We start from the raw sequence: 18,377 nt of genomic DNA on the forward strand, positions 1-18,377 counted from the left end.
ATGGTTTACATATTCTGATCAATGAGGTAATCTCTTTTATGCACCAACAGAGAGAGAGAGGAGTGAGAATCAATAGAACCCTAAAACTCTTTTATGCCATGACGGAATCAGAAGAAGAGCAAATCCAACAGCTGAGATCTAAAGCAACTGAGCTTTTGCTGAGAGAAGAGTACACAGAATCAATATCAGTCTACTCTCAGCTGATCTGCCTCTGCCGAAAAGACAAGCTCAATCACAACCTCCAAAAATCCCTCTGCCTAGCCCTCTCCAAACGGGCCGAAGCCCGGTCCCGGCTCGGCCAAATCTCCCACGCCCTCGATGACTGCGACGAAGCTCTCGCGATCGAAACCGCGCATTTCAAGACTCTCCTTTGCAAAGGAAAGTTGCTGATGAGCCTCAACAAGTACGCCTCGGCACTCGATTGCTTCCGAGCCGCCCAGCTCTTCGAGCCCTAGAGCTCCTCCGAGAGCCTCGACGCCCAGCTCGAGAAGTGCAAGAAAATGGACTCCCTGTCCCGGACCGGTGAGCGCGCGCAAGATGAGAGGCTCGGTGATTGGGTCACGCGAGGAAGCAACTCTGCGAACTGGCTTTGTGACGGATGGTGAAGAACAAAGAAACAGAGGAGATGATGGTGATGTAGGTTATAGTTATCTGTTGTTGGTTTTATTTGTTTGTTTTTTTTCTTCTTGTTTTCTCGCAGGTGTCCGCGTGGGGAGAACCAGGAGAGGAAGAAGAAGATAGAAGAAGAAAAGAAAGAGAGAGAGAATAATAAAAAATATTTAATTATTTAATATGTTTAAATATTAAAAGTATTTAGAATAATAGAAAATACTCTTATACCCTTTAAAATTTTCTCACGTCATCAAAACGTGAAACTTAACGTCCAAATACTGACGGAAGTGGGGCCTTGTAACACGTGTTTGAGTTCTGCGTTGAGTTTTGCAACATTTTCGAGTCTAAGGGACGAAATGTAACCGATGTACGAGTCTAGGGGGTAAAAAAGAGATTAATTCATTTATTTATTTAGAATTACTTGTTTTTAACAGCCAACCAAGTCCTTAACACATTTTGAAGGGGACAACAACTTGAGCCACGTGATGTACTCTAGATTTATATATACAAGACACTCAAAAAATTTGTTCTTGTTTTGCTTTAAACCTACATGTATAAATAATCAGAAAATTAGAAAAATAACCAATTTAAACGTTTGACATTGCTAAATAGTCAACGTTTGATAAATTTTAGATAAATAACCGTAAATAATGACGTGGCTTAATATATGGAAGTGATTATTTATTTAAGATTTACGTCTGTAAATACATGAAAATGACTATTTATCTAATATTTATTAAACGTTGACTATTTAGCAATGTCAGACATTTAAATTGACTATTTTTCTAATTGACCCATAAAGAATATATACCAGTTTTCTAGCACCTGAGATAATGAGAAATGATTAGCGATTTACCAGTTTTCTAGAACATCTTGCAAAAGTGACGAATAATTGCATATGTTGGACCTAAAGGACAATATTAGTAACTAATTATTAGAGCCATATCACTGTACATTTATAAATCTTATTGAAAACTTCTAAGCTTAAATAATATCAACAAAAATGGTTATAACAAATTCTGGCTCCAGAAACTGTAAAGGAGAAATGTCATACCACATGTCCAAACTCATCGTAAGTACTGTTTACGAAAATTTACAGCATGCTCATATCACATTTATTTAAAGGTCTTTTAGCTATATAATTGTAGCGTTTTGTATAATAGCTAATTTTTTTGTTAATTTTCTGTAAATAATCACTTCAGCTTATGGCGCTCAAAAAAACAAAAACAAAACTCAAAATAGGCGGGAATATTTTTGGGTATTTTTGTCTTTTTAGTGCCGTAAATGAGTTGAGGTGACTATTTACAAAAAAATTACAAAAGGTTGTCTATCTAACAATTCTTAGACTTTTGGTGGTTTATTTGGCTAATTTTTTGTTTATTTAATAAAATTATGTAAATAACAAGAAAAATTCGGTGAATTGTCAACATTTGTTCCAACTCTAAAAATGATCAAAGTTTAGTGCTCAGTACCTGCAAAATTTACGCTCCACAATGTGATACATTCTCCTAGGTGCATAAAGTCTTCTTTGATCTCAAAGTTTCCTTCCTTCGGGTATATATGTATCCCTCAAACAAACCAAAAATAGAAAGCACGACAAGATATCAATAGTAGAGTAACAGTCCACTCACGCAAATCTAAAACTCGTGTGGTGTTCTTGAGTCGAGGAAATGAGTGAATAAGAGTGAAGCGTATCAACCAGAATATCGACTTGAAAATGTCTTCCAACGGAGTGGCTGTTCTCGGCAGGAAATCATCATGTGATCATAACAAGATCGCATCAGATACCATTTCCTTCTACTCAGCCTCACTCATCAGAATCTTATTTTTTTTAAACTCGATTGCTACAATCTAGTCGATATTGATTGACGTTTCACCTATGAGCGAAAATAATCTACATAATAACAATCCGATCCGGAGAAATAAAGAACATTCTTGGCACTACAAGTAGCTAGAAACAAATCTACAGAAAACAAGATCTGAACCTTAGTTTTGTTCTATGTGTAATCATAACAATATCGCATCAGACACCATTCCTTAGTTTTGTTCTATGGATTATCATAGAATATCTCAACTCATTAGCTTAACAATCTAATCAATCTTTCTTCTTTGATATTCACTGACATTTCAGCTAATCTCTACATAATCACAATTTGATCGGGACAAATAAAGAACAGTTTTGGCACTATAGGAAAGAATCTATCTTAAACATAACGAATCGTAATTTCAGTCGGTCAATTCCACAAACACCTAACACACAATCCAATCCCAACCGATTTCAAACCTGCAACACAACAGACTGAATAACATCAGCATATACTTAACCGTCAAATTTAGCGACATACACCTCGCCGGAGCAACCGCATATCACCGAACAAAGCTCATCGGGATTCTACCATGCCTATCACCATGGTTGACAGCAAGCAAAGAAGCAACGCCAGAGCCTAGAGAGTGACCAACAAAGACCATCCGGTACTGGCATCCAGTCTCCGGCCAGATCCGCCGGAGAACATCAGACTCCTGGTTGAGCAGCCAAACAGCGGACTTGAGCAGACCGACTAGGAACGATTTCGCTTGCCTTCGTCGATGTATCTTTCGGCGAAGAAGAAGGTTAGGGGGTTCGGGCTTGAGTTTTAGTCGTCAGAAAATCGTCTGGGCGTGCAAATGATTGATGGGATATTCTCGTCAAGTTTCCGTTATTTTCGTAATGTTTTTAAAAAGCCGTTGTTTTTTATATGCGACGTCCGCTTTCGGCGAGTTTTGTAATTTCCCCGTTCAAATGGGCATATTACCGATTATTACAAAACAGCCCCCGACCAAAAGGCAAGAAACAACATCAAGGAAAGCAATAAACGATAATTATTTTATTTTAAAGGAAAACAACATGCCGTTTAACGTCGTCTTCCTCACCCAACAACCCATATTTTAACCCGCAAACCTAATCGCAAAGCTGACGGATTCTCCGTCATTTATCCATAGATTTCATGATTTTAAAGCCCAGAAACGATGGAAAAACTATTTTAGAAATATTGGTGGCCTTAATTTTTCAAAAAAACTGAATCATGAAAACCCAAAAAAATTTCAAAAGTCGACATCACCATAAGCAACAAGGCAAAGATATTGAAAGCTCCGGTACCAAATGTAAGAACTTATTACACATACTAAATGTGTTCTAATAACATGAACATGTTAAAGCGAAAACGAATAAGATCGAGTTCCCTCCGGTCATTGTTGTGTTTTTCCGGCGAGTTTCGGACTCTGATTCCGGCAAGTTATTTCGAGGTTCTTCTAAGCCCTCGCTCTCACCCCGAGATGGTGTTGGTTTTTTTTAAGGGTCCAGTGGCTATCTAGCCATATAAAACGTTAGAAATTTTGAAATAGCCAATGTTTCGTTAATTTTTTGTAAATAGCTGCGTAAATCTATTTACGCTATCAAAATAACCAAAAATACAAAGTAAATTTCTAGTAAATATGACTATTCACAAAACATTTACGAATTTTTTTGGCTATTTACGAAAAATTTACAAAACGTTGGCTAAAACGCAAACGCTTATGTTTGTGTGGCTTATATCGCTAAATTTTTGTTTTTTTTTTTTTAATGTGTGAGTGAACTTAGAGACCCAAATCATTTTATTTATAGGATCCAACCATTTGATTTTGGGCATTAATATGAGCGCGATTTGATCGGAATCAATGAGTTAATTATCATATATATAGACCATAATGAAGGAAAATTATTTCCATATTAATTCATTTATTATGTATAAAGAAAAATTCTTACAAAACCCAAACATATCACGTGTCCACAAATGTTAAATAAAAAAAACGACTTAACAGTAAATAGTGGGATCTAGAGAAAAAAATTATAAAAGATTTATATGTATATATATATATATATATATCTTAATATTAATATTAATATTAGTACTAAGGTAAAAATTAATATAAATCATATCTTATATCGTTAATTAATGATATTAATTTGATTTCTAACACAAATATTATGAAATTGTGGTGAATATACATCAATGATTGAATGTATTTTTTTTTTTAATATGAAGAATTCGTTTCTAAATTCAATACAAAAAAATAAGCGTTGGTCATAATTCTAAATAAGTAAATTTGTCATCAAAACAATCAATACAAAAGGGAAATGACACACATATACTTTGAGTTTTAGTGAAATTTCGATTTTAACATTTGGTTTTTAAAAATGTTGAGTTCATACCATCTGTTTAACTAAAATGATGATACTATACCCTGAAATAGACAACAGTACTGCAAATCTTATTTTTATGACATTTTTATTGATTTTTGATTGGTGCTGACTATAATATTTATATATAAACACCAATTAACTTTATTCATTCGCGCCATATATGTAATTTATTGAAAAACAAAAAATAAACACCAGTCTCTTAATCGTGAATAACACAAAAAGATGTAAAGGGGTAAAAATTGAAAGTTGGTAGCATCAAAACAGATTCGAACAGAGAATTCATGATTCAGAGTTGCAATTCTAACATAGAATGAATTCATCTCTTGGGAGATATGAATTTTATTATTTAATTTCAATTTAAGGCTATTTTTATTTCAAAATTGGGAATTTAGAAGTCAGAGTATTGGTTTGGATTTGATTCGGTTTTTCTTATATAAGAGTTAATATGATGAAAAAGAGATTTGTGACAATATAAGAGTTAAACAGATGGTATGAACTCGACATTTTTGAAAACCAAAGTTTAAACTCGATATTTCACTAAAACACATAGTATATATGTGTTATTTTCCCTACAAAAAATTATTATAAAGGACCGTTGGCATCAATACAATTTGTACGTATTTTCTTTTCAGTGCGTATTCTTCGAAGTCCAAAAACTGAGAAATAAATAAAATAAAATTCAAATGAGAATAATACGAAGTTAAAGTGTTCCACGAAGAAAAAAAAACGAAATAAAATGAGCATCGCTCGGCTCAAGGTGTGATGCACCGACCAAGCGCGCATTGCGTCCTTCAGCAGGCATGCCACGCCCAATGTGGCTGGTCATTGGCCTTCGCATGTGCTTATCGAGTGCACGTCGCGGGCACCATGGACGCTAAAAAAGTTGCTTCTAAAATACTTTTGTTAGCGACTTTCTAACTTTTAGAAGCAAGTTTTGTTGTTTTCAATGGCCTTTTTTTCCCTAATAACCATTGACCCTAACCTAACACCACAAGCCGAGTAAAGACTTATGGACTTTCAAAATTACATGTCGTGCATAAGTGGAGAGTAAGTGGTAATAAGGGTGCCTATCATGTTTTTCATTTTTCTTTAAAAACTCTTATTGAACTTTTGTCTTTCAAAGTTTGAACGGATCATAATTCCAATAATACTTGGGTTCAAGAGAACATTCACACACATGGGTTGGGTTGAGCATAGGAGCTTGTTTGTCATTCATGTTTTAAAAAAACATATTCGAATCACGATGGCGTTAGAGATATCATATTTCTTGGTTAAGGCACTCAAAAACATGCAAAGCGATTCTTTCATCATGATCCCCGGATCTTTTTAATATAACTTCTATTTGTGTTTCCTTAGTGTTTGAGAGCAATAGAACAATATTGGGGTATTTTGAAGACTTTTTACACAGTTTATAGCAAAACAAGAAACACGATGCATTCTTCTGCATGATTTTGAGATTTTTAATTGACAATTTTAGATGAGCCATTGCCAGCATTGAATAGAGCTTTTTATGAGCTTTCCAACACATATTTATTTATAGAATCGGACGTCGGAGCAAGAAATTATGACGGATTCAAAATTGTTGCGCAACGACACAAAATTCACCGCACCATGCTGAAGTCTAGAGCTACACCACGTTGAGACGATGTTGCGGTCTCTAAAATGCGTTGTGTTTGTCAATTTCCCGTTTTAAAGCTTTCTTGACCCTTGGATCTTATCTAAGTGCCCAAATAGCTTCAAATAATCACCATAAACCCTAAATAAATAAAATTAGGTACTCAAAATCACATATTTGCTATTATTGAGAGTTTTTCATTAGTGTTCGGCTAGTTTTATGGAGAGCTTTTGGAGAAAAAAGTGTGTCTTGATGGAATTGACAACCCGGCGCGTTAATCTTTATCAACTTCAATCGTTCTTCTTTCTTCTCCTTTTTGTGTCATTCTAGATTATTGTTGAACATCAATTTTATTTAATATAAGTTTTTTTTTCTTTCAATGCTTGCTTTGTTTATTTGAATTGTTACGTGTTTGATTGTGGTTATGAAATCGATTGTGGACTAAGTATTTAATAGGGTTGTAACACTAGTACAAAAAACAGCATTGGGTGCGACTTTTTTCGCACCCAAAGGTCGAAAGTCGCACCCATTGATACCTTTAGGTGCGACTTTAGGTGCGACAAAGTCGCACCCGAAAGTTCGCACCTAAAGGTCATGGGTGCGACTAGTCGCACCCGAAGGTCATGATTTTTAGGTGCGACTTTTAGGTGCGGATATTCGCACCCATATTCGCACCCATAAGTCAGAAAAAATGTGCGAAAAAGTCCGCGCGAAAGCCATTGGGTGCGACTAGTCGCACCCATCAATTTGGCGGGTAGGCCAACGGGTGCGACTAGTCGCACCCAAATTCATTCGCGCCAAGTCTTTGGGTGCGACTAGTCGCACCCAAATTCATTCGCGCCAAGTCTGTGGGTGCGACTAGTCGCACCCGTTGGCCTACCCGCCAAATTTATGGGTGCGAGTAGTCGCACCCGATAGCTATTTTTAAGTTTTTTTTTATTTGTTATTTAATATTTATTAATTAGAAATTCATTAATTACGAATTCTATAATTGTAATCAAATAACTAAATAGTTTATTAATTAGAAAATTCATTAATTAATATTTATAATCATAATAAAAACTAACCATTTGTTTTTCGATTACAATAATTATATAATGTACGACAAATAATTAAAATAAATGTTCATTCTTTTCCCTTTCCTTTTCCTCGGTTTGTAAACCAATCCTTGAACATTTTACTCCCTCTTCCGCCAAATCTTCCTCCAGAAGTGCTGCTACCTCCTCGTCCACTTCCGCTCGTACGCTCACTGCCGCTCGTACGCTCTCGCTGGTAATCTGCTGAACCTGGCGGCGTCGTCTGAGCATCTGCCATTGAAACTGATGGCGGCGTTGTCTGATGCATAGGATGCATCTGAGGCGGCGGCGTCGTCTGAGGCATCTGTGGCATCATGCCGGGCGACATCTGCGGCATCTGTGGCATCGTGCCGGGCGACATCTGCGGCATCTGTGGCATCGTGCCGGACGACATCTGAGGCAAGGGCGAAAACTGCTGCGTGAACGCGAACATTTGTCGCTGCATCTCCTCCATCTGCTGTTGTTGTGCCGCCATAGCGAGTTGTTGTGCCGCCACCTGAGCTTGGAGCTCGCCAACCACTGGATCTGGAACGCGGCGCCTCGACGAGCCTGAGCCTGACGACGAGCTTTCGTCCTGAGCCTGAGCAATAGCCCAAGATGTTCTCGGGACCGTTGGACCTATTCCAACGTACCAATCTTGACGGTTCCCGAGAATTTCTAACATCGCGTGCTCCTCTGCGGCGTCCTGGTCAAAGACTACGCCTTGCTCTTCTGCTTGTCGCTGAAGATCCGCCAGTAGAGTAACTATCCGCGCCTTTACACATAAAAAAATTATTAAAAATTAATTATTATGTAAGTAACGTACTCTTAATTATAACATATGACTTACATGTGCTCGTCTCGCCCAATCTGTCGTCCATTCACCTTTTCTATTATGGTGTTTTTGCTCCCACGTCGTTAACGCGGAGCCCAAAGTCCCATCATCCTTACTCTGTAATTGTTATGAAAATATAAGTACTGAATTTATTTCAACTTAAGTATTTCAAAATTAGAATAACTTACGTTCAAATGACGATGAGCCAAGAAAGAAAGAGATCCTTGAGTCGACCTCGTCTTCTTCTTCTTCGAATTCTCCTTGTTGCGAGTAGATTTTTTCTGCAAATAATTAATTTTGTCATTATTCAATCTGATAAAGATATTGTGATTTATTACAATCATACATTACGTACCTTCCAATCGTCAGTCGCGAACTCGTCTACCACCGCCTCCCAATCCTCTTTCTTATATCCCGGTGGTGTTTCCGCCTTAGCGTTTTCAGTGCTCCCACAAAACTCCAATCTGAACTTCTCTGATAGCTTGGACTTCTGGTTGCGTCGCCTGATCTTGGCATTCCGAATGATAGCCTGATCAATCGTATTCTGAAAGCAATCCGCAGGCAGATCCTCGCCGGTGTCAAGATCCGTGTACACAAATCTGAACTCGGAATGAAGTGCGCTCAAAATAGCAGCCAACATCTGTGGCGTCACTTCACTCCAATCACGAGTCGTAGGCGGGATATGTGCTTTCACCAAAGCACCGAGGCGGTTGTTAAATAGTCCAACTTTTTTATTTTCTTTCCTTATCTCTTGGTAGAATGTTTGGTTTATTGGGTCCCACTTGACCACCTTCGCACCCGGTACCCCCTGTGTTGCTCGCGCCGACGTCGAGCCGGTTGTTGGTCCCCTTGATTTCTTAGGACCTTGGGACTCAGGTTCCTGTGGCGGACCTTGAGAATCCGGTCTCTGTGGCGAATCTCCACCAGAACCTGAAGCGGTCGACATCCTATAAAATGAAAACAACATTTGTAAATTGACATCGTATAAAATAAAACAACATTTGTGAACATACATCACAAAACAAAAGGAAACAACATCATACAAAAACGTGGGTGACACCACGGATATATTTTATTATAAAACCTCACATATGGCGGAGGAAAACCGTGGTTACATAGATAGTTCTCATTCATCGTCATCACTACCTATATCAACATCAACATCAACATCAACATCAACATCTTCTCCCTCAAAAACGATGCATTCCTCATGATCATCATCGTCTTCCTCACCATCGTCAACGATATTTACTAGCTCAGCATCTTCGATTTCATGTCGATGATTCAGACGATCGATGTTTGACAATTCTATTGTCAACGGAATCGAGGCTGAGGTGGTGGGGTCGACTTCAGGAACGTCCCAAATCCCTCGATGATTGCATTCCTGAACGATTTCCCAGTTACCACCTAAAACAAGATCTTTGATGTAAAAGACTTGTTTCGCTTGAATTGCGAGTATGTACGGCTCCTCTGTAAACCACTGTTTCGCGGTAAAAGCACTCGTTTCTCCAGTAGTCTTATCGTTGTGAACTAGTCGCCGAGCATCGTGCTTGTCACCATACCATATACATTTGAATAATACAACACGACAGTCGTACCTATAATTCAGCACTATGACGTCTTCCATACGACCGTAGTAAGTGAAATCATCCACAGGCACACATACACCGCTATTTTGAGTGACTCGTTGATTATCGCGACGATGAGTAATGAACTTCACGCCGTTAACAAAGCAGCATGGATATTGATAAGCGACTTGAAGGGAACCGATAGAAAGCGAGTAGATCTCGTCAGACACGTCAGACCTACTAGCTTTCATTTCAAAAATCTGGTTATTACGAAACAAAGTATTGGTTAGCACTTATGTGTTTATAAAAAACCGGGTTATTGTGTTATTACCTTGTTCGCAAACCAATCTTTGAATCCCTTTCTATGCTCCGCTTCAATATCGCGAACTCCAGATTCGTTCAGGAAATCCAAATGCTCGCTGTTGCATGTTTAAAACATTGCGTAAAGAAAATACAACAATGAAATAAGTTAGAGAAGCAAATGGATCGATTACTTACACCAAATACGGATCCACTTCAGGACAGTTGGTATAGATGTACCACTCCGCTTTTTCTCTTTGCTCATCGTCTAATACTATCGCGTTCATCATCCCATAAGGCACACACATCTCGGATCGAAAAACAGAGATCTCTCGCACTTGAACTTCTTCAACTACCTTCTTATCTTCAATATACCTTGCAATGAACGTTAGAGCTTCTTCTACAACATAAGCTTCAGCAATAGAGCCTTCTGGTCTAGCTCTATTTTTGACAAAATGTTTTAACGTCCCAAGGTATCTCTCAAAAGGGTACATCCACCGCATATGCACCGGGCCGCCGTGCAACGCTTCCTCTGGTAGATGGATCGCCACGTGAACCATGATCGTGAAAAAAGCAGGTGGAAATATCATCTCAAGCTTACATAAGATCTCGACGATAGACTCTTGCGCTCTTTCGAGATCTTCAGCTCTTAATGTTCTCGAACTTATCAACTTGAAAAAGTTGCAAAGCTCAGTGATCGTATCATGTATTGGTTGTGGCACAAAAGGACGAATACCAACAGCCAACAATCTTTGCAAGATCACGTGGCAATCATGCGACTTCAAACCTGTGAGCTTTCCATCAGTTGTCACATTTTTTTTTAAATTCCCAGCGAGACCATCGGGAAATTTGACAGATTTTAAGTACTCTGTAAATCGCTGTCTCTGCTCAAGGGTCAAAACGTACGACGCTCGCGGTTTGTAATACCCACTCCCATTTGGTTCCAAGTGCAAAGCGGTCTTGATGCCCAAGTCCATCAAGTCAAGCCTCGCCTTCTCGGTGTCATAGTTCTTCTTTTCCAAGCTGAGCATCGTCCCGAGAAGATTCTCACACACGTTCTTCTCTACGTGCATCACGTCCATGTTGTGTTTCAACTGCGACTCAGACCAGTACGGCAACTCGTAAAAGATGCTTTTCTTGGTCCAATTCAGTTCGCTCTCAGCTCGCTTTCGCTTTTTGCCTACAGAGGCAGCGTGTTTGCCAGTAGTCGTGCAAGAAACACCAGCCAACTGAGCGAGTATGTCTTGCGAAGTCAACTTCTCGGGTTTATTTCGTTTCTCGTGCTTATCTTTGTAGTGATCGTTGCTTTTCCTCAATCGGTGACGCCTTTTTAAGAACCGACGATGGTCGTAGTAGACGATCCTGTTTCTGATTTTTAGGGACGGCGTGTCAAAGTTGCACGTAGGGCAAGCGAGATACCCCTGGCCGCTCCATCCCGATAAATACGATCTGGCCGGAAAATCGTTTATCGTCCAAAGTAACGCGGCACGCAACCGAAACACTTCATCTCTGGCTCCATCACGAACGCGGACTCCATTCTCCCACAGTTCTTTCAACTCTTCAACCACAGGCTGCAAAAAAACGTCCATATCTTTTCCTGGTGAATGGGGCCCCGGGATCAGAAGCGTTAGCATCAGGTACTCTTTCTTCATGCACAACCAAGGCGGCAAGTTGTACGTCGTAAATACTACAGGCCACATGCTGTATGATAGGCTCATATCCCCAAACGGGTTGAATCCATCCGCAGCTAGCCCAAGCCGCACGTTCCGAGGCTCTGCAGCAAAACCTGGGTATCTCTCGTCCAAATTCTTCCACGCGGTACCATCAGCAGGATGTCGTAGAACGCCAGCTTCCCTGACGCGATCTCTTTCGTGCCACTCCATATGAAGCGCCGTGTGTCGAGATGCGTACAGTCGCTTCAATCGATCTTTCAACGGAAAATATCGCAATATCTTCTGCGGTATCTTCTTACCAGTTGGCTTCCATCTACTCTCGTTACATATCGGACACACGTCGACGTTCGCGAGATGTTTTCGGAATAGGACACAGTCATTAATGCACGCGTCGATCATCTCGTATCCCATGCCAAAACGCTTCAGCTTCGCTTTTGCCTCGTAGTGCTTCTCCGGTATTCGATTACCGGCTGGATGAGACTTCCTCAAAAGCTGCAATAGTTCTGTGAACGACTTGTTCGTCCAATGGTTCGTGACTTTAAGGTGCATCAACTGAACCAAGAATGACAACGACGAAAACTCCTTGCATCCAGGGTACAATTCCGCTTCCAACTCAGCGAACAAGTCTTCCACTTGCTCCTCCGCACGCACATCGCTCGGAGCCGGCTCCGTAACACCATCGAAATCCTCGTGATCTCTTATATCCTCCACAGCAGCATGTATTCCTCCTACTCCTCTCTGGGTTGTTTCTCCGATGGGGACTTCTTCAACATGACCGACGGAACGCACGACCTCGCCATGATGATACCATTCTGTGTAACCCGGGGTAAACCCTTTGTTTAGCAGATGATGCCTTACAACCCCAATGTCGTGCCATCTCACGTTGTTGCAAGGCTTGCATGGACATCGATATTCGTAATTATCGTTCGGAAATCTTCTTGCAGCGCGGATAAATTCATTAACTCCGAGTTTATACTGCAAGGACAACCGATTGTTCTCGGTGATCCAATCTCTACTTGGATTGGACATTGATTTCGCTAAACGAAATGAAAAAAAGAATAATTATTAAGAGTTGTTGCTAAGTGACGAAGACGAATGAAGTCGATTACTTATTGCTACGGGACGAAGATCAATGAATGAAGATGAGATTATGAATTTTATGTTATCTGAGAATAATATGCTAGAAACTCAATCTAAAATTCGGCAGAGTTTCCCCTATAATACTAACAAACCAAAAACCTACAAACTCATTTAAAAGCATATACAAATCATCTAAAACTATCATAATAATCAACTAAACCCTAAACAGAACCTCCGTGGCTCGTTTACAACAAACTAACTAATTATATCAACTTAAATTAATTCAAACATAACATATGTTAATTCAATCCAAACATATCATTTACTAAATCACAAACCTAAGCATGTTACTATACAATCTAAACATGTTATTAAATTAATTCAAATTATAACATTACTAAAATTAACATAACATTTGTTAATTCAATCCAAACATATCATTTACTAAATCACAAACCTAAGTATTTTATTATACAATCTATACATGTTATTAAATTAATTCAAATTAACATAACATTTGTTAATTCAATCCAAACATATAATTTACTAAATCACAAACCTAAGCATTTTACTATAAAATTTAAACATGTTATCAAATTAATTCTAATTAACAATACTAAAATTAACATAACATTTACAATATAACATTACTAACTAAACTAAAATGTCTAATTAACATTTCAAATTAAGTAAACTAATGATATCATTTACAATTTACTAATGTTATATATTAAGTTATAATTTCAAATTACAATTAACATATAAAACTAACCTAACTAAACTAAACTTGCTATCTAATTAACTTTCTAATTAATAAATGAACTAAACTTTAGTAAATTATTACTAAACTAAATGAACTAATCTAAACTTTCTAATTAATTAGAGTACATATAAGAATATAAATAAATGAACTAACCTCTTGAAGAGCCGACGAGCAAGGACGGTGGCTTGAGGTTGCGGTGAGGCGTGCTCGGACGAAGCGAAAAAGGCTGTCGGAGTGGGACTGTCTCGCAGCGAGAGGCACCGAGAGCCTGTTTTGGGCAGCGAGGCTCGGCAGCGGGACGGAGAGAAGCGCGGAGCTGGGGTTCGAAGCTGTTACGATGAGGGTGGGTGCGCTCGAGACGGGGCTGGTCTGTTTGACACAAAATTAGTAACGCAATCGAAATTACGGATCATTCAGCACAAAAAGCAAAGGTTTTTTTTAAAACGAATCCGATTCCAAACCGACTAAAACGGTTAATGTGATCCATGAATGCTGTAAATGCTCAGTTGCTATTATAGATTAAGAGAGACACAGAGATATAGATTGAGAGAGCTTACCCGAGCGAGAGAAGGCACAACCGAGCACGAGATAGCTCGGTGGTCGGAGTTCACGGTGGAGGCACGGCGGTGTGTAGCGGCTGAGAGAGAGAAAGAACGTGAGACCGAGAAAGCTCTGCACCACACCGGAGCTGGTGGCTGCGACGGGGTGGCCGGAGAGAGAGAGGGCACTGGCGGCGGTCCTCGTGACGGAGGCTGAGAGAGAGAGGGTCGTGCCGGTCGGAGGAGCGTAGTGGTGGCGGCGGCGACGGGTGGCCGGAGAGAGAGAGGGCAGTGGCGGCGAGAGGTTGGAGGTTGAGAGAGAGAGGGTCGTGGCGGCGGTAGGAGCGTCGTGGTGGCGGCGGCGACGGGGTGGTGGCGGCGGCGACGGGGTGGTGGCGGCGGCGACGGGGTGGTGGCGGCGACGGTGTGGGAGAGAAAGAGAGAGTCGGGAGATAGAGGCGTTTGTTTTTTTGGGCGAATTTGAGTTTTCGAATGAAAACCCTTCGAGCATGTGCTTTATATAAAGACTTTTAAATTTGGGTGCGACAAAGTCGCACCCAATGAAACCTTTGGGTGCGACATAGTCGCACCCAATGACATGTGTCAGTGGTTTCGGGTGCGACTTTGTCGCACCCAATGACATTTTGTAAAAAAAGGGGGAAGTTTTGGCCGCCGAAATTTTTTGGACATTTAGGTGCGACTCAGTCGCACCTATACCTTTGGGGACAGTATTGGGTGCGACTTAGTCGCACCCAATAGTAGTACCACACTATTGGGTGCGACTACTCGCACCCAAATTCAAAAATTTCCCGAAAAATTTTCAGCGCTTAATTGATTTTTGGGTCCGACTATTCGCACCTGAAAGTCTTTTTGGTGCGACTTTTAGGTGCGAATAGTCGCACCCAAAAGTCAACCGCACCGGAAAACTGTATTTGTAGTAGTGTAATGTAGTCAGGGATTTATTAATGGTTTGAAGTTCCATTAGGGTTAGATAATAGCTTGATTGTTTCAATTACATGGCTGCTGGATTTGAATTGTGCTAAATTCTTTCTATTGATTGATCACCATTAAAATTGTTATACAAGATAGTTTTCTTTGAGAGAGGGAGATAGAGAGAGAGAGAGTAGATAGTCGTTGTTGATGTGAAAATCGCTGAAATCAACAATCACAAATATTATATATAATATTAATTTTTTATGTATTAAAATGGACTAATAATTATTGTCTTGAGATCCTGAATTCCTGATTGAAGAATAGAGAAAAATATATTGAAATTGAAAGAACTAATATGAACGACAATAGAGAGAATTGCATTGAGTAGTCAAGAATGTAGTACAATTATCGAGTAGAATTGCTAGCCCTTTGTTCAGGCCTTGATACACGCAAATATACCCATTTTTACCAATGTTAACTTAATTGATACAAATTCATATATTATTATTGTAATTAATGATGAAATTATTTAATCAATGTGTCGGTTACAAATATATACTTCAAATTAAAAGCTCATAACAATTGGGTCATTACCGGGGTACATCTATTGGCCCCAGCTCGATCTGAGCATCATTCTACCCTCACTGAGCTGATGATGAGTCCCTGATTTTCTATGTATTCTCAAAGTAGGCTTCCAGAAATGGGCATGAGTCACTGGTCTTTCTTATCGACGAAGCCAAGTACCAACAATTGTCATCATATTCGAATTTTCATTGTTGAGATAGATTAGTAGAAAACTCTAATAATAGTGTAGTCATTTGAATTTTTGTTTTTAATGCTTGTGACTGTTTTAATAGGTTAGATGTCGAGATAATAATAGTTTGTAAGTCGCATAGGTTTTTTAGATAACTCGAGAGAGGCTAATGTATATTTTTGAGAGAGTGAGATTAGATTCCATAGAAATGGACTGGTTTTGATTCAAATCCGAAAACTCCAAACTAGTCGTTTATGGTGAAATGGCAGCCTTGCCATTTCTATTCTTGAATTCACTTGATTTTGCTTCATTTTTGTCTTCAATTTATTTCTCATTTTTGTCTTCAATTTATTTAGGCTATTGTGATAAAAGACAATAAAGTATTTGCGATTTGTGCGGAAAACTTCAGAGAAAAATTTGCACTGTGTTGGTTGAGTTTTCTCTCTGCTTCATACCCTTTTTTACAGTTTTCAAATACCCTAGTTTGGGAGGACAAATCGCAAATACTCTATTGAATTTATTTAGGCTATTGTGTTTTATTTGACAAATCGCAAATATTTTCTAGGAATCAAATAAAACACAATAAAGTATTTGCGATTTGTCCTCCCAAACTAGGGTATTTGAAAACTGTAAAAAAGGGTATGAAGCAGAGAGAAAACTCAACCAACACAGTGCAAATTTTTCTCTGAAGTTTTCCACATCTCTCCCTCTCTAGAATATTTCTTAGAAGTATCCCCCTTCCCATAAATGTGTTTTGTTGTTTCAACGAACCTCTCGTTAATTCAACTAAAGCAAACAAGGAGTTAGTCTACTCTATTCGTCCCCTTCCATATTGAGAATGGCTTGGAAGACTAAGGTGCGGGTTCAAAGAAGATGAAGAAGAAGAATGATTTGTGTGAAGAATCAAGAAGGTTAGCCATCTGGATCGAGAAAGGAGTCAAGGATCATGGCGAACGCGTTCAGAACGGTGTTTCTTCCAGAAGGACTCCCATGTAAGTACTATAATAATCCTTTTGAGCTTGTTCAATGTCTACTTATATTACGAATCAAAATAATTTATGATTGTGGAATTCATGGCCCCCGCGTTATTAATTGGTTATTAAATTGAATGTAATATGTTATCATTCTTTTACGCAATTAAAAATTATTTAGATTTGATCTCAATTAGGATTAATACTAATTTAATCATATTGGGAGGATTAGATCTAATCCTACCACACAACGTAGGTTTAAGGTGTTGGTTGGTCATTTTTGGAAAACCAAAAAGAATTAAAATTCCTCGCGACTTACGAGGAATTCCATGTCATATTTTGGCTCGGGCCCGTGAAGGCAAAAAGGCCTCAAGGCGAACCATGCTTGGGCCCACTCTCATTTTGAAGCTCTTCGTCTCCGAAAAGATGAACATTCCCATCTTTTTCCTCTCTCTTAGCTTGATTGAGGGAAAGGAAGCATACAAGGAGTCTACCCCATTTCCACCACGTGAAGGGTATTCAGAGGTTTGCCACCACCTAGGTCGACTTTTCTAAGGCTCCTTGGAAACTATGGCCATTCGGGCGTCCCCAATTCTCTACAATCTTCTCGTGACCAAAGGAAGCGATCTCCATTAGCACCATCCCGGTTGACCTTCTCTACTATCACCATCTCGTCTCCAATTTGCTATAGTATCCTCGAGACTAAGGGAATGCGATCCTCTTCAACACGACGTGCGTAATCATACTCCTCTGCGATACGTACATTGTAAATATTGTGCGACGAATTGCATTAACAGGACTTACATATGACTTGAATGATATAACAGTAAAATTGGTTTGTCATAACGTGATAAACCTGGAGGATTGGTCTTAGTGGAAGGAATAAATCAATAGAAAACCATTTTTTAGAAAATTATTGTAATAATATCGTTCCAATTTTTTAGTGGAATATGACAAGATAATTTATAAAGCATATAATTAGAGAAACCATTTAACTCATCTTATCTATAACTTTTGACTTGTCGATCAAGTTTGGACTTGAGCAGCACACATTGGGGTAAATAATTGAGCTCACCTGGCCCACGCCAACAAGTCTGAAGAAATTTCGGTCAGCATACGTAGATGCGAGCTTCACCATTATTTAGGGGCCGTTTGGTTTAGTTTTCTAAACTCGTTTTCTGTTTTTAAATTCTGTTTTCTGATTCTAATTTTTAAATTTAAAAAACAGATTTAGAATTACGTTTCAGAATATTTTAAACGTTGTTTGGTTATGTTTTCCATTCAATTGTATAAAGATAAAATAGAAAACAACTTTTCATTGTTTTCTGTTTTCTAAACAAATTTCAAAGAAAACAGAAACATGATTCTAAATCTGTTTTTTGAATTTATAACCAAACAGTTTTTCTAAAACTGTTTTCTAGAATTTAAAATCAGAAAACAGAAAACAGAAAACAGAAATA

The 18,377-nt window shown here is 38.9% G+C and overlaps 1 protein-coding gene across 1 annotated transcript; it reads right to left on the bottom strand.

Annotated features, from left to right (window-relative positions):
* Positions 1 to 6,089: 6,089 nt before the first annotated feature.
* LOC149402088 (uncharacterized) lies at positions 6,090 to 9,010 on the bottom strand. Its single transcript, XM_089608235.1, has 3 exons — positions 8,692 to 9,010; positions 8,525 to 8,617; positions 6,090 to 6,272 (listed from the first exon to the last, which is right to left on the bottom strand). Exons 1-3 carry the CDS (start codon positions 8,974 to 8,976, stop codon positions 6,090 to 6,092), a joined length of 561 nt encoding a protein of 186 aa, XP_089464361.1. The 5' UTR covers positions 8,977 to 9,010.
* Positions 9,011 to 18,377: the final 9,367 nt, after the last annotated feature.

The sequence above is a fragment of the Urtica dioica genome, chromosome 3, assembly GCF_054948205.1.
Source record: "Urtica dioica subsp. dioica isolate 48M chromosome 3, U.dioica_male_clone48M_v1_H2, whole genome shotgun sequence".
Taxonomy (NCBI): Eukaryota; Viridiplantae; Streptophyta; class Magnoliopsida; order Rosales; family Urticaceae; genus Urtica; species Urtica dioica.